Source organism: Hakea prostrata, chromosome 5 (assembly GCF_041222555.1).
Source record: "Hakea prostrata isolate BN-2017 chromosome 5, UWA_Hpros_2, whole genome shotgun sequence".
Classification (NCBI taxonomy): Eukaryota; Viridiplantae; Streptophyta; class Magnoliopsida; order Proteales; family Proteaceae; genus Hakea; species Hakea prostrata.
The window spans coordinates 51,044,984-51,062,152 of NC_142604.1; the positions used below are offsets into that span (position 1 = coordinate 51,044,984).

General features: G+C 36.4%; 2 protein-coding genes across 2 annotated transcripts; one reads left to right on the top strand and one right to left on the bottom strand.

The window, feature by feature from the left end:
- The first annotated feature begins 932 nt into the window (after positions 1-932).
- On the top strand, positions 933-12,169 carry LOC149016422 (uncharacterized). The gene is made up of 3 exons (XM_089156754.1): positions 933-1,580; positions 8,199-8,260; positions 11,263-12,169. Exons 1-3 carry the CDS (start codon positions 933-935, stop codon positions 12,167-12,169), a joined length of 1,617 nt encoding a protein of 538 aa, XP_089012880.1.
- Positions 12,170-12,375: 206 nt separating this feature from the next.
- Positions 12,376-16,518, bottom strand: LOC149016423 (protein DETOXIFICATION 27-like). The gene is given in 9 exon segments (XM_089154546.1): positions 12,376-12,829; positions 12,933-13,019; positions 13,301-13,419; positions 13,580-13,818; positions 14,746-14,802; positions 14,897-14,983; positions 15,086-15,627; positions 15,743-15,933; positions 15,936-16,518. Coding segments are annotated over 9 exon segments (1,506 nt in total). The 5' UTR covers positions 16,042-16,518; the 3' UTR covers positions 12,376-12,751.
- Between the last annotated feature and the right edge of the window lie 651 nt (positions 16,519-17,169).

Sequence of the window (17,169 nt, forward strand, 5' to 3'; positions counted from 1 at the left end):
TGTAATATAATTACCCAACATTACCTTTGACTTTTGAATTTATAAAAACAGTTTAACCAAAAGAAACTTATTACACTAGTATATAGAATAAAATAAGTGAAGTTTCCATTACATGTAGAATAAAATACATTTTTTTTCTTCTTTTGAATTATAAGATGATTGATATATAATTATTCCCTAATAGTTACTCCATTTCAAATAATAATTTCATACGCCAACATTCTTAATTAGCAAATTATAATCATGATTTTATATATTATTTTATTTATTTATTTATTTTTTTGGAAGCTGAGGGTCATCCGGGCCAGCTTGCGTGCACTTTGATTACATCGTCAGGGGGGAGACGCTCTTTACAAGGTTCAAACCCACAACTCTCCACTGAGAAACATGAATTTTATATATTATTATTATCTTTCAAAGTTAACATGGGTACTAAAAATTATCTTTATATTAATTATTAATGTGAAGTGTCCATTACATGTAGAATACATATTTTTTTCTTCTTTTGAATTATAAGATGATTCCTACCAAAAAAAATATATATAAGATGATTGGTATATAAATATTATTCCCTAATAGTTTATCCATTTCAAATAATAATTTTCATACGCCAACATTCTTAATTGGGAAATTATATATTCTCATTTCAAGAACATCCAGAACATTATTCTACTAAGTCTCCAATTTTATGTCATTAATTAGGAAATAAAATGATGTTTTAATTTAGTTTTAGTTTGATTATTTGAAGCAAGGGTGTTTATTCTCTATCTTCTTACGCTATTCCAACAGCAGCTGCCAGCAAGGGTTGCAGAAACATAATTCCTCTGACCCAGGTAAGATTTTATTCTAAGAATATTATGTGATATACTTGTAGCCTTTCTCGCATAAAAGCTCCCAAAATGTCAACATAAAACCCTAATCAGGCGAGTCTCATGAGGCATGGTGAAGAGTTCCGACTATTACCCCTGAAGAAAAAGTTCATGCAGATGCAAAGCCACTGTTTGATCCTTGGCCTGTTTGGGCCTAGAGTAGCAGGCCAAAATGTACTCATCTGCCTTTACATGCTCCTCGTGTTCCAGTCGTTACCTCATGCTGTTGCACAGAACACTAATCAATTGTCAGCCTTGAATTACAATTTCATCTATCTCGGGATTACACTCATCTTCGTTCTTGGTTGTTTCTTGTTCTTCTTCCTTGGCGTCTGGTTCTATAGCTGCTCTGGGACCGAAAGGCATGAAAGTATTAGACTTAATAGCGTAGAAGATGGAATGTCACGAAGAGGAAATGGAGGTCTAGACCTGAACTTGATCGAGGTCATGTTTCCAACCTTGACCTCCTCATATGTGAAAGGACACAAATTGGGTAAAGAAGCACTGGAGTGCGTAGTTTGCTTAACCGAGTTTGAAGACAAAGACTTGATTCGATTGCTGCCCAAGTGTGGCCATGCGTTCCATCCTCGGTGCATTGATGCTTGGCTATTAAACCACACAACTTGCCCAGTTTGCCGAGCTAACCTTATTTCTGTATCGTGTGAAGACCCAGCAACTAGCGAAGAACAACAACAGGTTGCACTAGTTGTGGTACCGGATCACTAGCTGGTTCATCATGGAGAAATGTCCATTTTAACCGTGATGTATCTATTATACATACTCATCATTATCGCTCTCTCTTTGTCTGCATACATGTATATTCATGATGAGGCTTTAAAGTCTCGTAAAACCCGTGTTGATGTTGATTCAACTTGAAACTTGAACTGTGTTTTTTTTTTTTTTTTACTTGGGAGGTGGGGGGGGGGGGGGTGTTAAAAAAGGTCAAAACGCTAGTGTTGGTTTTTAGTGTGGGTGTGTTGGAGGGGGAGGGGGTGTTTTTAAAAAACGGGGTTATCTTAACCCAAATGGAAATAAACTTAAACATTAGGACCAGTATCCGCTAGGAGGATTTCCTTGAGGTTCCGTACAGGATCCAGAAAGAATAGCGAAGGCATCTCTGGTGCTGTTGATGCTTTCACCATCCCATTTGCAGCATAATTCATAGAGGTGTAAATGGATAATCGAAATCCGCTCCCGAATTCGCATCCGCATCCATTAGCAATATCCTAATCCGTCTGATTACTAATAAGATGCAGATATGGTAATGCCCCTTTCCAACCGATTATTATCCGTCCGATTAAAGTATCCGATTAATTTACTTATTTGGATTTATTTTTCTTATTTTTGTAATTTTTTACTTGAGATATGTGACTATTTTTCTAGATTTTCTACTAAAATAACTATCAAAGTTGTTAAATTCTTAAATTTCAAACCTAATCCTTACAAATAAAATGATAAAGCTGTCAATAGGTAGTTGAAAACTTGTATTAAATCTTTATTCATGCTCATTTATACGAATCTACATAAGAAAATAACTATCCGGTTATCATCCTGAATCTAACTGAATCAGTCTAAAAACTGATAGGATATTATCTGAATCTGTCCAAATATAATAGGATACAGATATGGTATTAACTATCTGATCCGAATCCGATCCGTTTACACCCCTAAATTAATTCAGTTCTCTATACACATGAGAGATTGCCATGGGGCTATGAGATGAAACTAGCAGTTTTATCTCATCGACTACTCTTGCAAGCTTTCCTTGCGCATGAGCGCTATGCTTTAGTATATCTATGGCCTTTTAAGAATCGATTCAAGTACACATTGGCAGCATTCCCATTTGCACAGTTATACTCATTGTTGTTAGTTCGGCTTCCAGAATGTTATTCTCTTGTATGCATTGTTGAAGACAATACCCAATCCAAGGATCCGGGTAATTGAACAAATCACCCTAATAAACAAAATAAACAAGGATCTTGAGCAACTAAGTTGAAGACAATCACAAAGCAAATAACAACAAACCACCACAAGAATGAAAGAGAAATACAAACAACACACAAGAATTTTACGTTGTTTACTAACCCAAAATATTCGTGATTAGCTACATCCATGGGGAGGGAATTCACTATTTTAATCTTCAAAATAGTACAAGATTTGAAAATAATACAATGTTACCTCAACCGGTTACATCACTTCTCAAACCTCCTTGAAAACACTCTTCCACCTTCAAGCTCTTGAAGAAAACCCTTCAATCCAAGCTCAAGCTTCAATAGAGTTGCAATGGAGAAGAATACAAGAGAGAAGAAACCCCTTTCTTGCAAAACCACAAGAAGAAGAAAAATCCCAAAAGTTCAATCCTGTTTTTGCTCAAAACCCACTTCAGAACTCTCTAGAAACTCCCTTTTTCTCACTTCATTTATCTCTCCCAAGGCCCTCTTAATGATACCAAACACCTAACCCATATTAACACTAAGTGGGACCCACCAAGTTCAAATTTAACTCAATAAAGATAAAGTGATTTTCATCACAAACCCAACAAACTCAATAAAGATAAAGTGATTTTCATCACAAACCCAACAATCTCCACCTTGATGAAAATCACTAGTTTGTCAAATCATGTTCTTGAAACCAAGAGAAAATAGATACCAATTCAACTTTTCTCCTTGGACAACCTTGGTAAGCATATCCGCCACATTCTCACTGGTTCCAACTTTTAACAATCGGATCCTTCCGTCTTCAATGACTTCTCGAATGTAATGATATTGTACCAATATATGCTTTGTCCTCTTGTGAAGTACCGGATTCTTGGCCAAGTAAATTATACTCATATTATCATAAAATAAATGCATACATCTTGACTCAATGCCAATCTCACTCATCAAACCTTGAAGCCACACCGCTTCCTTACAAGATTCAGTTGCCGCCATGTATTCCGCTTCGGTATTTGACAATGCCACTGTTGCTTGAAGCTTAGACATCCAACTTATTGGACCATTGGCATACTTGGAAACATACCCCATTGTAAATCGCCCTTTATCACGATCATCACAATAACTAGCATCCACTTGGCCTTGAATTTGTTTTCCACCTTTGTAAAATGTGATAGAGTAGTCATTTGTGCCTCTCAAATATCGAAGTACCCATTTTGTTGTCTCCCAATGCCTCTTTCGGGGATTTGCCATGAATCTACTCAACACACCAACCGCATGAGCAATACCCGGCCTAGTGCACACCATTAGGAACATTAAGCTCCCAATTAGACTTGCATAAGGACATCTTGACATCTTGTTCTTTTCATAATCCGTCTTTGGGCTATCATTGGAAGATTATTTGAATTTGTGATCGCAATGGAGTTGAAACTGCCTTTTCCTTACACTTACCAATCTTCTTAAAAAATTTCTTCACAAACGACTTTTGTGAAAGTGATAAAATCTCATTCTTTCTATCTCTTTGAATCTCAACTTCAAGATTTTGTTTGGCTTAACCAAGATCCTTCATTTCAAACTTTTTGCTCAAATACCCTTTAAGGTCTTCAATTTTAGTTTTATCATTGGATATTAATAGCATATCTTCCACATATAAAACTGAAATCACATATGAACTATCATAAAAAAACTTAATGTATAAACAATTGCCATATTCACTTCTTTTGTAGCCAAGACTTAAAATGAAATAATAAAAAAATTTGTACCATTGTCTTAAAGCTTGTTTAAATCCATATAAAGATTTCTTCAACTTGCACACGAGCTTCCCTTTGCCTTTCTCAACAAATCCTTCTGGTTGCCTCATGTACACCTCTTCAAGAAGATCACCATGTAAAAATGTTATTTTCACATCCATGTGTTCAAGCTCTAAGTCGTGTACAACAACAAGTCCAAGCACCAACCTAATAGTCACCAACTTCACAACTTGGGCAAATACTTCAAAGAAATTAATACCTTCCTTTTAAGCAAAGCCTTGGGCACCTCTCCACCTCGCCATCCACCCCTCTCTTGAGTTTGTACACCCATTTATAACCAATGATTTTTCTTCCCTTTGGCAATTCTACCAAATTCCATCTCTTATTCTTTTTTGAAGTGCTTGGAACTCTTCTTTCATTGTATCATTCCAATGTTTTGCATCATCCCCATTGATGGCTTCAAGAAATGTACTTGGTTCTTCATTTAAAGCCACCAAAGCTCTAAGAGTATTTGGATTAACACAATCCTTGTACCTTTCCGGCAAACAAGTTTGTTTTGTAGGTCTTTCTCCTAAAGATACCACAACTTCTTCTTCAACATCAACCGGTGCATTTTCTTGAATTTCTCCCCATACACATTGATTATCAAAATCTATAACATCTTCATCAAAAACACCCTCATTTGAAGATCTTGTAGGCTGCATGTGAAGTTCATATATATCCTCAACAATTGATTTTTCTTCATTACATTTCTTTTCCACTCCCTTAATCAACATAGAGGATTCATCAAATGCACATCACGACTTATGATGATCTTATGGGTTTTTGGATCCCATAACCGATACCCCTTCACATTCTTAAAATACTCTTTTGACAACTTGGAATCAAAGCATATACATCACATCCAAAAATTTTCAAATTCGAATAATCACAAAGAGTTCCATGCCATATCTCATTTGGAAGCTTTCCACCCAAAATTATTGAAGGAGACCTATTCACAAGATAGCATGTCGTCAACATTGCTTTAGCCCACAATTCTTTCTCCAAGTTTGCATTGTTAAACATAGCCCAAACTCTCTCCATCAATGTTCTATTCATGCACTCTTCTACTCCGTTTTGTTGTAGAGTATGCACAACCATATGGTACCAAACAATTCCTACCTCCTTGCAAAAACTACCAAATTCATTGTTTATATATTCCATTCAATTATTCGTTCTTAAAACTTTGATGCTCCTACCGGTTGTTTTCTCCACTTCAACCTTGAAGTTTTTGAATGCCATTAACACATCACTCTTTGACTTGAATTATCACCGATACTTTCCTTGAAAAATCATCAATGAAAGTAACAAAGTATTAAGCACCATTATAAGACACATCCGATGATGGACCCCAAACATCTAAATGAATATAATCAACAATCCCTTTACTTGTATGCATACCCGCTTTAAAAGCCCTTCTATGATGCTTCCCATAAACACAATGTTCACAAATTCCTTTTCTAAAAAAATTCAAACTTGGGGTAAATTTCTTTTCTATCAAAATTTTCATACATTTCTAGCTCATGTGCCAAAGTCTTCAATGCCACAACCTAAGAGGAATATATCCTTTGTCAACTGCCACATTTGCAACATCATCAATCATGGAACTACCCAACAACTTATACAAGAGATCAACCCACATTCCCTTCATGATAACAAGAGCACCTCTTGAAGTAGGTAAAAAAATCAAACATTTGTCATATTCGAAACATGTCCAACATTTTCAAGTATGCAAACAATACCATCAAACATCTTTTAGCGTACCGATCCAATGCCAAGTGTTCTACTAGTTGAGTTATTCTCTATCTTCACCAATTCTCCTTCACATGGCTCATATGTGCTAAACCAAGATTTGTGTGGGCACATATGATGTGTAACACTAGTATCAAGAACCCAATTTTGGTGAAATTCTGAATTACAACCCACTATCAACACTTCATCTTCAACACTAGATGTGGTAGCCATAACTTGATTTACCTCCTTAGAATTGGCACCCACAATCTCGTTACCTTTATCATTTTCTAAATTAAAACATTTTTCTTTCTTTTGGGACAATTCTTTTTAAGATGTCCACTCTCTTCACAAAACGAACAACTATATGTGTCATCATGCCCCTAGAATTTAGAATGATGTCTTGACTTTCTTCTTGAAAAACCTTTTGAAGAATCATGACGTTCCTTGCTTTTATCCCTTGTCATATTAGCTTCCGATTCCATCTCCATAGAACTTCCAGAGTTCCTCGGCAAGTAATGTACTACAAACCGAATCAAAGTTAAGAGAATTCCCCTTACTACAACTTAGGGTCGTCACTAAAGGATCATAAGATTCTAGTAGAGTCCAAAGTAAAATCATTGCCTTGTCTTCATCCTTCATTTTTTTCTTTAACACTTTCCAATTGACAAAATATGTTGTTGAATTCATTGAAATGATTAGAAATATTTGAACCATCCTTCATTCTTAAAGAAAATAATTTTTTCTTCAAGAAAATTCTATTTGTGAGAGACTTTGCTTGGTAGATGCTTTCCGACATTGAGCACAAATCTGCCATCATTTTTTTCATGTGCAATATTAAACAAAACTTCATTGGACAAACTCAACCGAATAGTAGACATGACCTTAAGATCCATCTATTTCCAATCACCATCTTTCATTCCCTCAGGTTTCTTTTTTTTTTTTTTTTTCCCCAACAATGCTTTGTGACAACTATTTTGAATTAACAAATCTTTCATCTTCATTTTTCGTAATACAAATTTTGTCTTTCTATCAAATGGCTCCACCCTAAATGTATGCGCACTCATTTGTCTCCAAAATAAATGCACAAAACCTATGCTCTAATGCCAATTGTAGACAAGACCCAATCCAAGGATCCAGATAATTGAACAAATCACCCTAATAAACAAAATAAGCCAAGAATCTTGTGCAAATAAGTTGAAGACAATCACAAAGCAAATAACAACAAATTACCACAAGAATGAAGGAGAAATGCAAACAATACACAAGAATTTTTGAATAGCTACATCCACGGCGAGGGAATTCATTATTTTAATCTTCAAAATAGTACAAGATTTGAGAATAATATAATGTTACCTCAACCGGTTACATCACCTCTCAAACCTCCTTGAAAACACTCTTCCACCTTCAAGCTCTTGAAGAAAACCCTTCAAATCCAAGCTTAAGCTTCAATAGAGTTGCAATGGAAAAGAATACAAGAGAAAATAAACACATTTCTTGCATAACCACAAGAAAAAGAAAAACCCCAAAAGTTCAATCCCGTTTTGTTCAAAACCCACTTTAGATCTCTTTAGAAATTCTCTTTTTCTCACCCTATTTATCTCTCCCAAGGCCCTCTTAATGATACCAAACGGCTAACCCATATTTAATACTAAATGGGACCCGCCAAGTTCAAATTTGAACTCAAAAAAGATAAAGTAATTTTCATCACAGACCCAACAGCATTAAACAAAGCCTCCTTTAAAAATTCCTTCCAAGTTTTTAAAAATTCCACCAACCAACAAAATCCCACCTTGACATTGTGTAGCATTAACATTGCATTTATGCATTAAACGAATTTATAGTTTGAAGAGTTGTTGCTCTCCCTCTTCCCACAGGCTGATCGCTTCATTTGGCAGCCCACTTCCTCAGATAAGTTTACTGTCAGTTCAGCTTACCGGTTAGCAACTTCTTCGCCCTGCCCCCCTCCCATTTGTACCCCACTTTAACTGGCTTAGGCTTTGGCACCTCCCCCTTCCTCCTAGAATTCTCTTCTTGTTGTGGAAAATGGTTATGGAAAACTACCTACGCTAGACCTGCTCCATCAGAGAGGCTGTCGTGTACAGCTCCATTGTCCCTTCTGTGGCCATTACCCCTTTTCAGCACATCACATGCCCTTTCACCACCCACTTATGGCATTCTCTTAACCTTCATCGATGGGATCCTACATGTCCATTCGACTTCCAAATTCAAGCCCTTACCACTCATCTTACCGGCTCTCCTCTCACAAACAGCAGCCATTTCATACTCTTATAGCCCTTTCAGCCCTTTGGAGATACTATAACACAATTATCCACTCTTCTACCCCCCCCCCCAAAGATTCTAGAAGCCATGTTGCGTTTACAACATGGGATCCATGCGTTTTCACCCCCAACCCCTCTTCACCTCCCTGGTAAACCTCTCTCTCTCTCATCATGTGGGAACCTCCACGTCCGGGCAGGATAAAATTAAATGTGGACAGCTCTTCATTTATTAATCCAACATGCTCGGGGATTGGGGATCTTGCTCGTGACTCTTGTCATCAGGTGATGTTTGCTTTTGGACAAGGATCGGGCTCTCAGAACTCTCTTACAGCCGAGGCACAAGTAGTTCGTCGCGGTCTTTGCCTCGCTCTCGACTTCCAGATCACACATATCCAAGTGGAAAGAGATAATCAGTCGCTTGTTCTTTCCCTTACACATCTGGAATCTTATGGAAGTTGGAAAATTTCACACCTCATTTCCGACATCTGTAGGCTGGTAGCGTCCTTTATGGAATGTTCCTTCTCCTACATCCCTCGTGAAGCCAAATTTACAGCCAATGAACTTGCTAAATTAGTGGCCCACACACATGATTGGTTTATGTACCGTTTCTCCCCCCCCCCCCCTTTTTAGCTTGGGTTTTACTCTTTGACTCTTTAATGTGTAAGATCCCCAAGGGATTTTAGTTAAATAAATAAAACTTTAATTTTCCCACCCAAAAAAAAAACTATTCTCTTTTTTATTCTTTTTCTTTTTTAAAATTTTATGTTGTGTAATTAATTGCAAATCTTTTAAAATTTCTTACTGAGTTGAATCCATTAGAAAGAAAAGTAAAATAATTTGTAATGACCAATGTCTCCTAATGAAGAGACTAGGTTCGATATTTTCCAAAGATATATTTAATTATATATAAAAATTATCCAAGATAGGCATAATTTGGTCACGATGAACTCAGATCTCAAAAAAATAATAAATATCATAATGAAATTTCTTTTAAAATGAGAAAATTTCCCTAGATAAAATTTATTGTCAAATAATATTTTAGTTAAAAAATATAAAATAGATCAAATCGATTCTTTGCGTCTTATGTTTGTTTTAAATTTTATTTTCCACTTGTCTATTTTGGTCTGGCCGGTTTGAGTAAAGTCGATCAAAAATGGCCAAAGTTCGTTAGAATAATCATATAAACTGAAGATTACAAAATGAACCAATGTATATAATATGTTTATATTGAATAATTCAGTTCAATCAAAACCACCTGAGTCCATCCATTTTTAAAACACCACTGCCCCTCATAATTTTTTTTTAGTGGGAAATGAGGACTTTATTTATTCAATTAAAAAAATATTTTTACTTAAAGGAACATAAAAAAATGGGTAAATATCAATTACCTCCCCTCTTAGCTGGACAAATAACATTTATACCCCCTCTTAGCTGGATAATATCACTTACATCCCCTCTTACCTAACAAATATATCAAACACCTCCCCTTTGTTAACTTTCTCGGTTAAATTTAACTTTTACCGTTAAATAATTTTCTAAAATCCTAAACCGTCCTTGGCTAAATATATATATATTTTTATTTTAAACCCTAAATTACCTTAATTACGCTAACAATTAAACTACTATATTTTCCTCAATTAAAAACTAAAATACCATAATTAAAACTTAAATTCTTAAAAGCCCAACATATCCTTTTTTTTTTTTTTTAAACACGTATTACTATCAAGTAAAATTAAAAACACTTAGTACTATTTTGGGGGTTTTTTTTAATTGTTTGATAAATTTTTTGATATATTGGGTTTTTAATAATTAAAGATAATTTGGGTTTTAACTATGGTATTTTGATTTTTAAAACTTATTTTAATTGAGGGTAATTTAGTATTTAATTGCTAGAGTGATTAGGTAATTTAGGGTTTAAAATACAAAAATATTTTTAATCCAAGGGTAGTTTGGGGTTTTAGAAAAATATTTAACGGTAAAAGTTAAATTTAATCGAGAAAGTTAACAGAGGGGAGGTGTTTGATATATTTGCTAGGTAAGAAGGGAGGTAAGTGATATTATCCAGCTAAGAGGGGGTGTAAGTGTTATTTGTCCAGCTAAGAGGGGAGGTAAGTGATATTTACCCTAAAAAAATTGATAATCTTGAGATATGATTCAGTTAGAGATTAGAGTTTATCCTCTCAAGATCAGGGGCTAAATATATAATAATCCTATACCGATATATAAAATCGGTGTGTTCCAAAGAAAAAAATATGATCTACCAAATGAATTTTTTTAATATCTTGATTTTTTTTTTCGTAATAATATCTTAATCTGATATCACAAAAAGATTCCATTTTCTATCAAGTCTATTCACTGACTATTTCTTAAAGGACTTGAAAATCAATTAAAGAATATGCAGAATCTGCAGAAGCATGAATAATGTCTCTAATTTGACGGATGTGCTTACAAGTTAGAAGTAGGTTAACTCTTTAAAGTCTTAACCTAGCTCTAAATATTCAATCGACCTTTGAGTTAATCTAAAAGTTCAAAAGCTGTCAACAGACTCGACACAACAAAGCAGGAAGACAATAAAGAAGCAGAAGAAGACAGTGAAGGCAACCACACAAGACACGAGCATCGCTTTCTTCTTTCATCCATCAAGAACAAATTGATGCAGAAGAATATCAACTGTTCGATCGATGGCTTGTTTGGGTGTAGTTCTTATGTTTTGTTGGTTACCTTTCGCCACTGCACAGAGTAGTAATCATCCTTCGGCTTCCAATTCCAACTCCTTAAGCGCCACTTTCACCTATTCTTGGGTCACACTAATCTTCCTTGTCACTTGTTTCTTTTTCTTCTTCGTCATTCTCTGCTTCTATGGGTGTTTCAGAACCAGAAGCAATCAAAACATTAGCATTCGTTGGGAAGAAAATGGAATATCGCGAAGAGGAAATAGAGGGCTCGACCGAAACCTGATCGAAACGTTTCCAACCTTCGCATATTCATACGTGAAAGGTCACAAACTGGGCAAAGGAGCTCTGGAATGCGCGGTTTGCTTAACTGAGTTTCAAGACAAAGATACGATTCGATTGTTGCCCAAGTGTGATCATGTGTTCCATCCGGTTTGCATTGATGCATGGTTATCTAAACGAACCACCTGCCCGGTCTGCCGGGCGAACCTCTATCCTGCACCGGGCGAACCATCGAAAACCCTAGATGCAGTACTGGACATAAGCGAAGAACCACCGGTGGCGGCGGTCGCGGTGGCGGTCTCGCCGGAGGTAATCAATCAGACGCCAATGCAAAACCCATCAATATATACGGGTAGATTTCCCCGGTCCCATTCGACGGGTCACTCGGTTCAACCGGGAGAAAACGTCGAGCGGTTCACTCTTCGATTACCGGACCACGTGAGGAAACAAATCATGAGCATGAGACAGCTGAAACGGACTACGAGCATGTTGGCTTTGCCAGTGCCAATGAGTCCACTGAAAAATTCCCGAACGCCTGATGAAAGCAATACTGGTGGCTTCGTGTTCTCCATGGTACCACCTTTCTTCATGAGATCCTCTTCTCCTCGGTAGTGTACGCATGGGATCTTGCTATGCTGGTGCATCCTACGTTGACTTCTTTTTTTGTTTGGTTTGCCAAAAATCTAATGAGTGGAAATCCAATTTCAGCAAGGATTATGTGTTTTTTTTTTTTTTTTTTTTTTTTTTTTTGAATAATAAAATAAAAGAATATGTAAATGAAAATGATGCAAAAAATCTGAATCATACATCATGCTTGGTGAAGGGCATTTTCTATTTATTCATTTTTTGAGACTTAAAAAACCTTTACTTGTTAAGGAGAACAGAGAAAGAAGGCTATACAAGCTAGCCCGCCATACAAGAATACAACAACATAACAAAGGATAAAGCCTGAATTTCTTGAATTAGCATTTGTTTGTTTAAGCCAAATCCAGAAAAGGAGGAATTTCTTCTGCTTCTTCATCTTTTCTTCCATGGTTGAATTGATGCATCTCAGCTGAAGAAGCTACAGTGATTGATCTTATGAAGGAAGGACAAGGCGAATTATATATAAACCCTTGCAGGTATATCTCTGCTAACTTGTTCGATGATGCCCAAATCTTATCTAATTTGATGAAGTGTTGGTAAGTCCAGTGATCATTCTGTGATTTCCCTTTCAGGGTTTAAAGGAGTCCTGTTTGCCCATTTCTCCATTGACAAGGTTGCTTTCTTGGCCTGTTAATAGGAAAATTGTCAAAATGAAAAGCCATACTATTTTTGTCTAACTCGTGGGTGCTAAGAAAATATTTTCTCTAAAAATTTTGAAAATTGAATTTACCTCATTTTCCCAATCACAACGAATGGTGATGATGGCTAATATCAATGTTTGGATGGCAGTCCCAATAATCATTCCAGTCCAAATACCCTAATTTTTACATTTATTTCACAACATTAGTTAAAAACAAATCATTAATAATCATAAAATTTATCCAAGATACTTCGAAAATCTATAATTATATTATGCATGGATCCAAGTAAATTTCATGCAATTAGAAAGATGAGAGCCGCGAAATTCACGTGAGAATGTAACTACATCCAAATCACCGAGTGGTAAAAGGCCAAGATGTCACACACGACAATGACAAGACCAAGTTGTCATGCACGACAGTACAATTAGTTTTTGAAGAGTCATAAAAGTCTTCGTACCTTTGCTCCGAGGTTGAAATACCATTCCAGTAAAAGTCCCAACGGGAGTCCAATGATGTAATAGCAACCCAAATTTATATATGCTACGTATGCTTGCCATCCAGATCCAATAGCAACTCCTACAACATAAACATATATTACTTGTGATCGATGAATTGAATACCTCAAAAGCCCAAAATTTTGTGTGTTTTTTTTCTTCTTTTTTCTCTCTCTTTAAAGGGAAATATTATCTTGAAGTGGGCAAGTAAGTTATATAAATAGAATTAGAAAAACACTTACCGGATAAGACAGGTTGAACGCTATTAAGGAGGATTGTGAAGGCTAGGAGAATGGACATCTTGTCCACGGCAGAAATGACATCTTCACTAGACGTAAAAATGAGGGAAAATTTGTTGTGAAATATCATAATTAAGGCACAAAATATGACACCAATAATTGTGGATGTTGTCACTGATACAATTGTTGCAAACCTAGCTCCTTTTCCATTGCCTGCTCCAAGTTCATTTCCTACCCTTACTCTTTAGTAAATTTTGCAACAACATGAACACAAAAGACCCCTTGTTACCATCTGAGATCATATTAAAATTAAGAAAAATTGCAAATGTAAAGAGAAATTCTTGGTAGTAGATGAAGACACAAAAAAAATCAGTATTTACAGCCATGAGTGAAGATAGAATCTCTTTAACAGAGGAATCTGCCCTTATGATTGGATTGGGACAATGACTTTCAACTAGAAACAATTTTGTGTTCATATTTTATTTCTAAGTTCCATAGAAGGAAGATTGCTTGTCAGGTATGGATAGTGACAGTGCTCACCATCTAGTCCTACTAATTTTGGATCCATCTTCAACTAGAACTTCTGTTTTGAATAAAATATCATCTAATAATTAGAATTTATGTATTCTTTTTACTCAATCTAGTGATATGATTGTTTAATTTTGAGTAAGAGAATAAGAGAACATAGAACATTTGTTTCCTTATTGCCGATTTGATTTTTCAATTCTACATGAGATTGACTGATGTAACTGCAGAGGAAATGTTAAATGGACAAAACAAAATTGAACTCTCCAATCTTCTCAGGGTCTGAATTCAGCCATGATTTGAGGCTTAACTTCATTGTTATGATTTGATCCCTCTCTTGCGGTAGACACTTAGTCAACCATTAAAGTCCAGTTTGGACCATCTGTAAGAAATTTTCAGTTTCTTGGAATGACTGATAACCTCTCCGCCACGTTTCTTCAGAGAAATAATCTAGAAGTAGTTTCCATTTGCTTATTTAATTCCGTGTTATTCTCTGGTCCTACAATTCTAATTTGTACGAATTGGGTTTTGGTAATTCAATCTTTTTAAAGCACGAAGAAGGGAAAAGCAAAGCAAAGATACAAGAAGCTTGAATTTTGTAAAGAAAGAAAATGATAAACTGAAAAGGTTAGAAAAAATCATACCCAGTTGCTGCAAAGAACGCCAGTGGAATCATCATCTCCCACCCATTAATGGTCATACTGCAAAAATTATGTAACACATTTAAGAACACCAATGACTTTCATCAGCTGAGAACCAGTTCCCTTTAAATGGATGTAGGTTGATGAAACATACCAGACGGACAGAGCATCCACTGCAATCTTTGCGTTCTTGAGATTTCCTGTCATCAATAGTAATATTCTGTAGTACCAGTTCTCCAAGCTGCCAAAGGTAGAACAGAGGGGTTGATTTAGGAAACCAAAACTGCAATAATCTACAAGTTTAAAAACATTGAAAGAGTTGCAGAGAGTGATATTTGTGTACCAGAGCATGACCCCTGAAGCAGCAGAGAGCTTGAGGAACTCCCAAAGACCAGTGAAGGCTTGAAAGGAGAAACCAGACCAAGTGAGAGGACAACCACCACAAACAGTGTAACCCAACAACCCAAAAACCAAAACCCACCATGAGAAGTTGAGAGTAATCGCAGTTCCAAACAAGCCCAGCTTAAATCCATACACGAAAAGCCAACTCACAAAGATATGAACTATCAGACCAGCTAAAGATACCCAAGCAATCACAAGAGTTTTAAGCTGGCACTGCAAGAATCTCTGCAGAGGGAATTGGAAAGCAAAGCTGAAGTGAAGAGGGAGAAGCCAAAGCGCCACCTGACCCGACAGCTCAGCCACATCGTCTGGTTCTCCTATCCATTTCAAAATCGGAGCAGCAAAAACATACACAGGAAGTAGCAGGAGAGAACACAAAAACAGAACGATCCATGATCTTTGCATGTAAATTCCCAACATGTGGTACTTCTTCGCCCCAAAAGCTTGCCCACATAGGGTCTCCAATGCACTAGCCATCCCTAACTGATTAATCCACAAAAACAAACAAAACCCAAAACAGAGGATTAACACTCAGATACCCTACAGAATTCTATCCATGCAAGAAAAAGGAATTAATACAGGAGTAGAAATTAGCTACCAAAAGACCAAAGTTGAAGCCAACAATGACGTTGTTGGCAATGGACATGGCGGCAAGGTCGAGATCTCCAAGGTGACCAGCGAAAGCTTGGGTGATGACATTCATGGAGAAGGAAGAGACACGGCTGAAGATTGCTGGACCCACAATGAGCCATAACATTTTTGATTCAATCCAAACCTTCCTCCATAGATCTCCCTCCCTTGGTGATGATCGCCATCTTTTTCAGACTCTTTTATTGATGTTTGGTTTTGCAACAGAGGAACCACCTCATCCCCTGTTCCACCGTTGCTGCTCTGCATGTTATGGTTATTTCTATCTCAGCCAAGAAAAGAAAGAGAGAGAGAGAGAGAGAGAGAGAGAGGGACAATGGGAAGAAGGTTTAATGCATTGAATCATGCATACAAGGATTTCATCCTACAGAAGCCGAGGTCCCCCATGAATTTAAAGACTAATTGTAGGAAATCTGCAGCACTAGTTATTTTCTTAGATTTGAAAGTTTTGATTTTCCTTCCTCTTCAATTCTCCACCCAATCAAAGGGAGCCAGACATTTGGATCTTTAATAGGGTCACTTGGGCCTTAAATTCTTTCATAAATTTAGCTAGCTAACTAGTCCTGTTAAAGAAAGGATCATGGCATCTTGTGGTTAAATGTTGCTGGGCTTGGATCATCTATCCACACGAGTAGGACATCACCAGTGAGATCACTAGTGAGATCATGGTTACTGTGCTACCCTATATAAGGTTAGAACTCAGAAGCCACTAGTGAGATCTTCTCCCGTATGACCCTTCTGACATTTATGTAGGATGAAGTGAGAGTTTCAATAGAAATGGGTGGCTAAATGTAGACAAGTATAATATTGCTACTGGCTAGGGAGTTCTCATCAACAAGTGTGAAATTTCTCTAATGACATTTAATGATCAGAATCAATCTCCACGCCCTGTAGATGATGGAACATTGATGTTGATGATCGAATGGTTTTCTCGAAACTCATCATTTTATGTATATACTATCAGAGAGAGTAGAATCTTGACTACACTAAGAGGTGTTAATGATTGCCAACTGAGCCAATCCTTCGACTTTGATCATCAGATATTGTTGAAATGTATTCAATATTATCAGAATTACAAAGAAATCTAGACTGATAGATGAGATTTTGTTGACGATTTGTTCTCTTCATCTTCTTGCATGTGAACAATGAACCTACTTCAAATGGTCATGTGGCCATGAAAGAACAGCCAAAATTGTAGTTTTGTCTTTCTCCATCTCTTAGATGCTGCAATTGATTGATTTTAGGATCTGTGGCTAGTTATAAAGGAAGAGGGCATCATTTGAAGCGTCACCAAGTTTGGAAGTAAACCATATGAATGTTAGGTTTGTGTTAAGACTGGTAGTTATTGAGAATATCACTGTCTTGTCTGATTAAGAC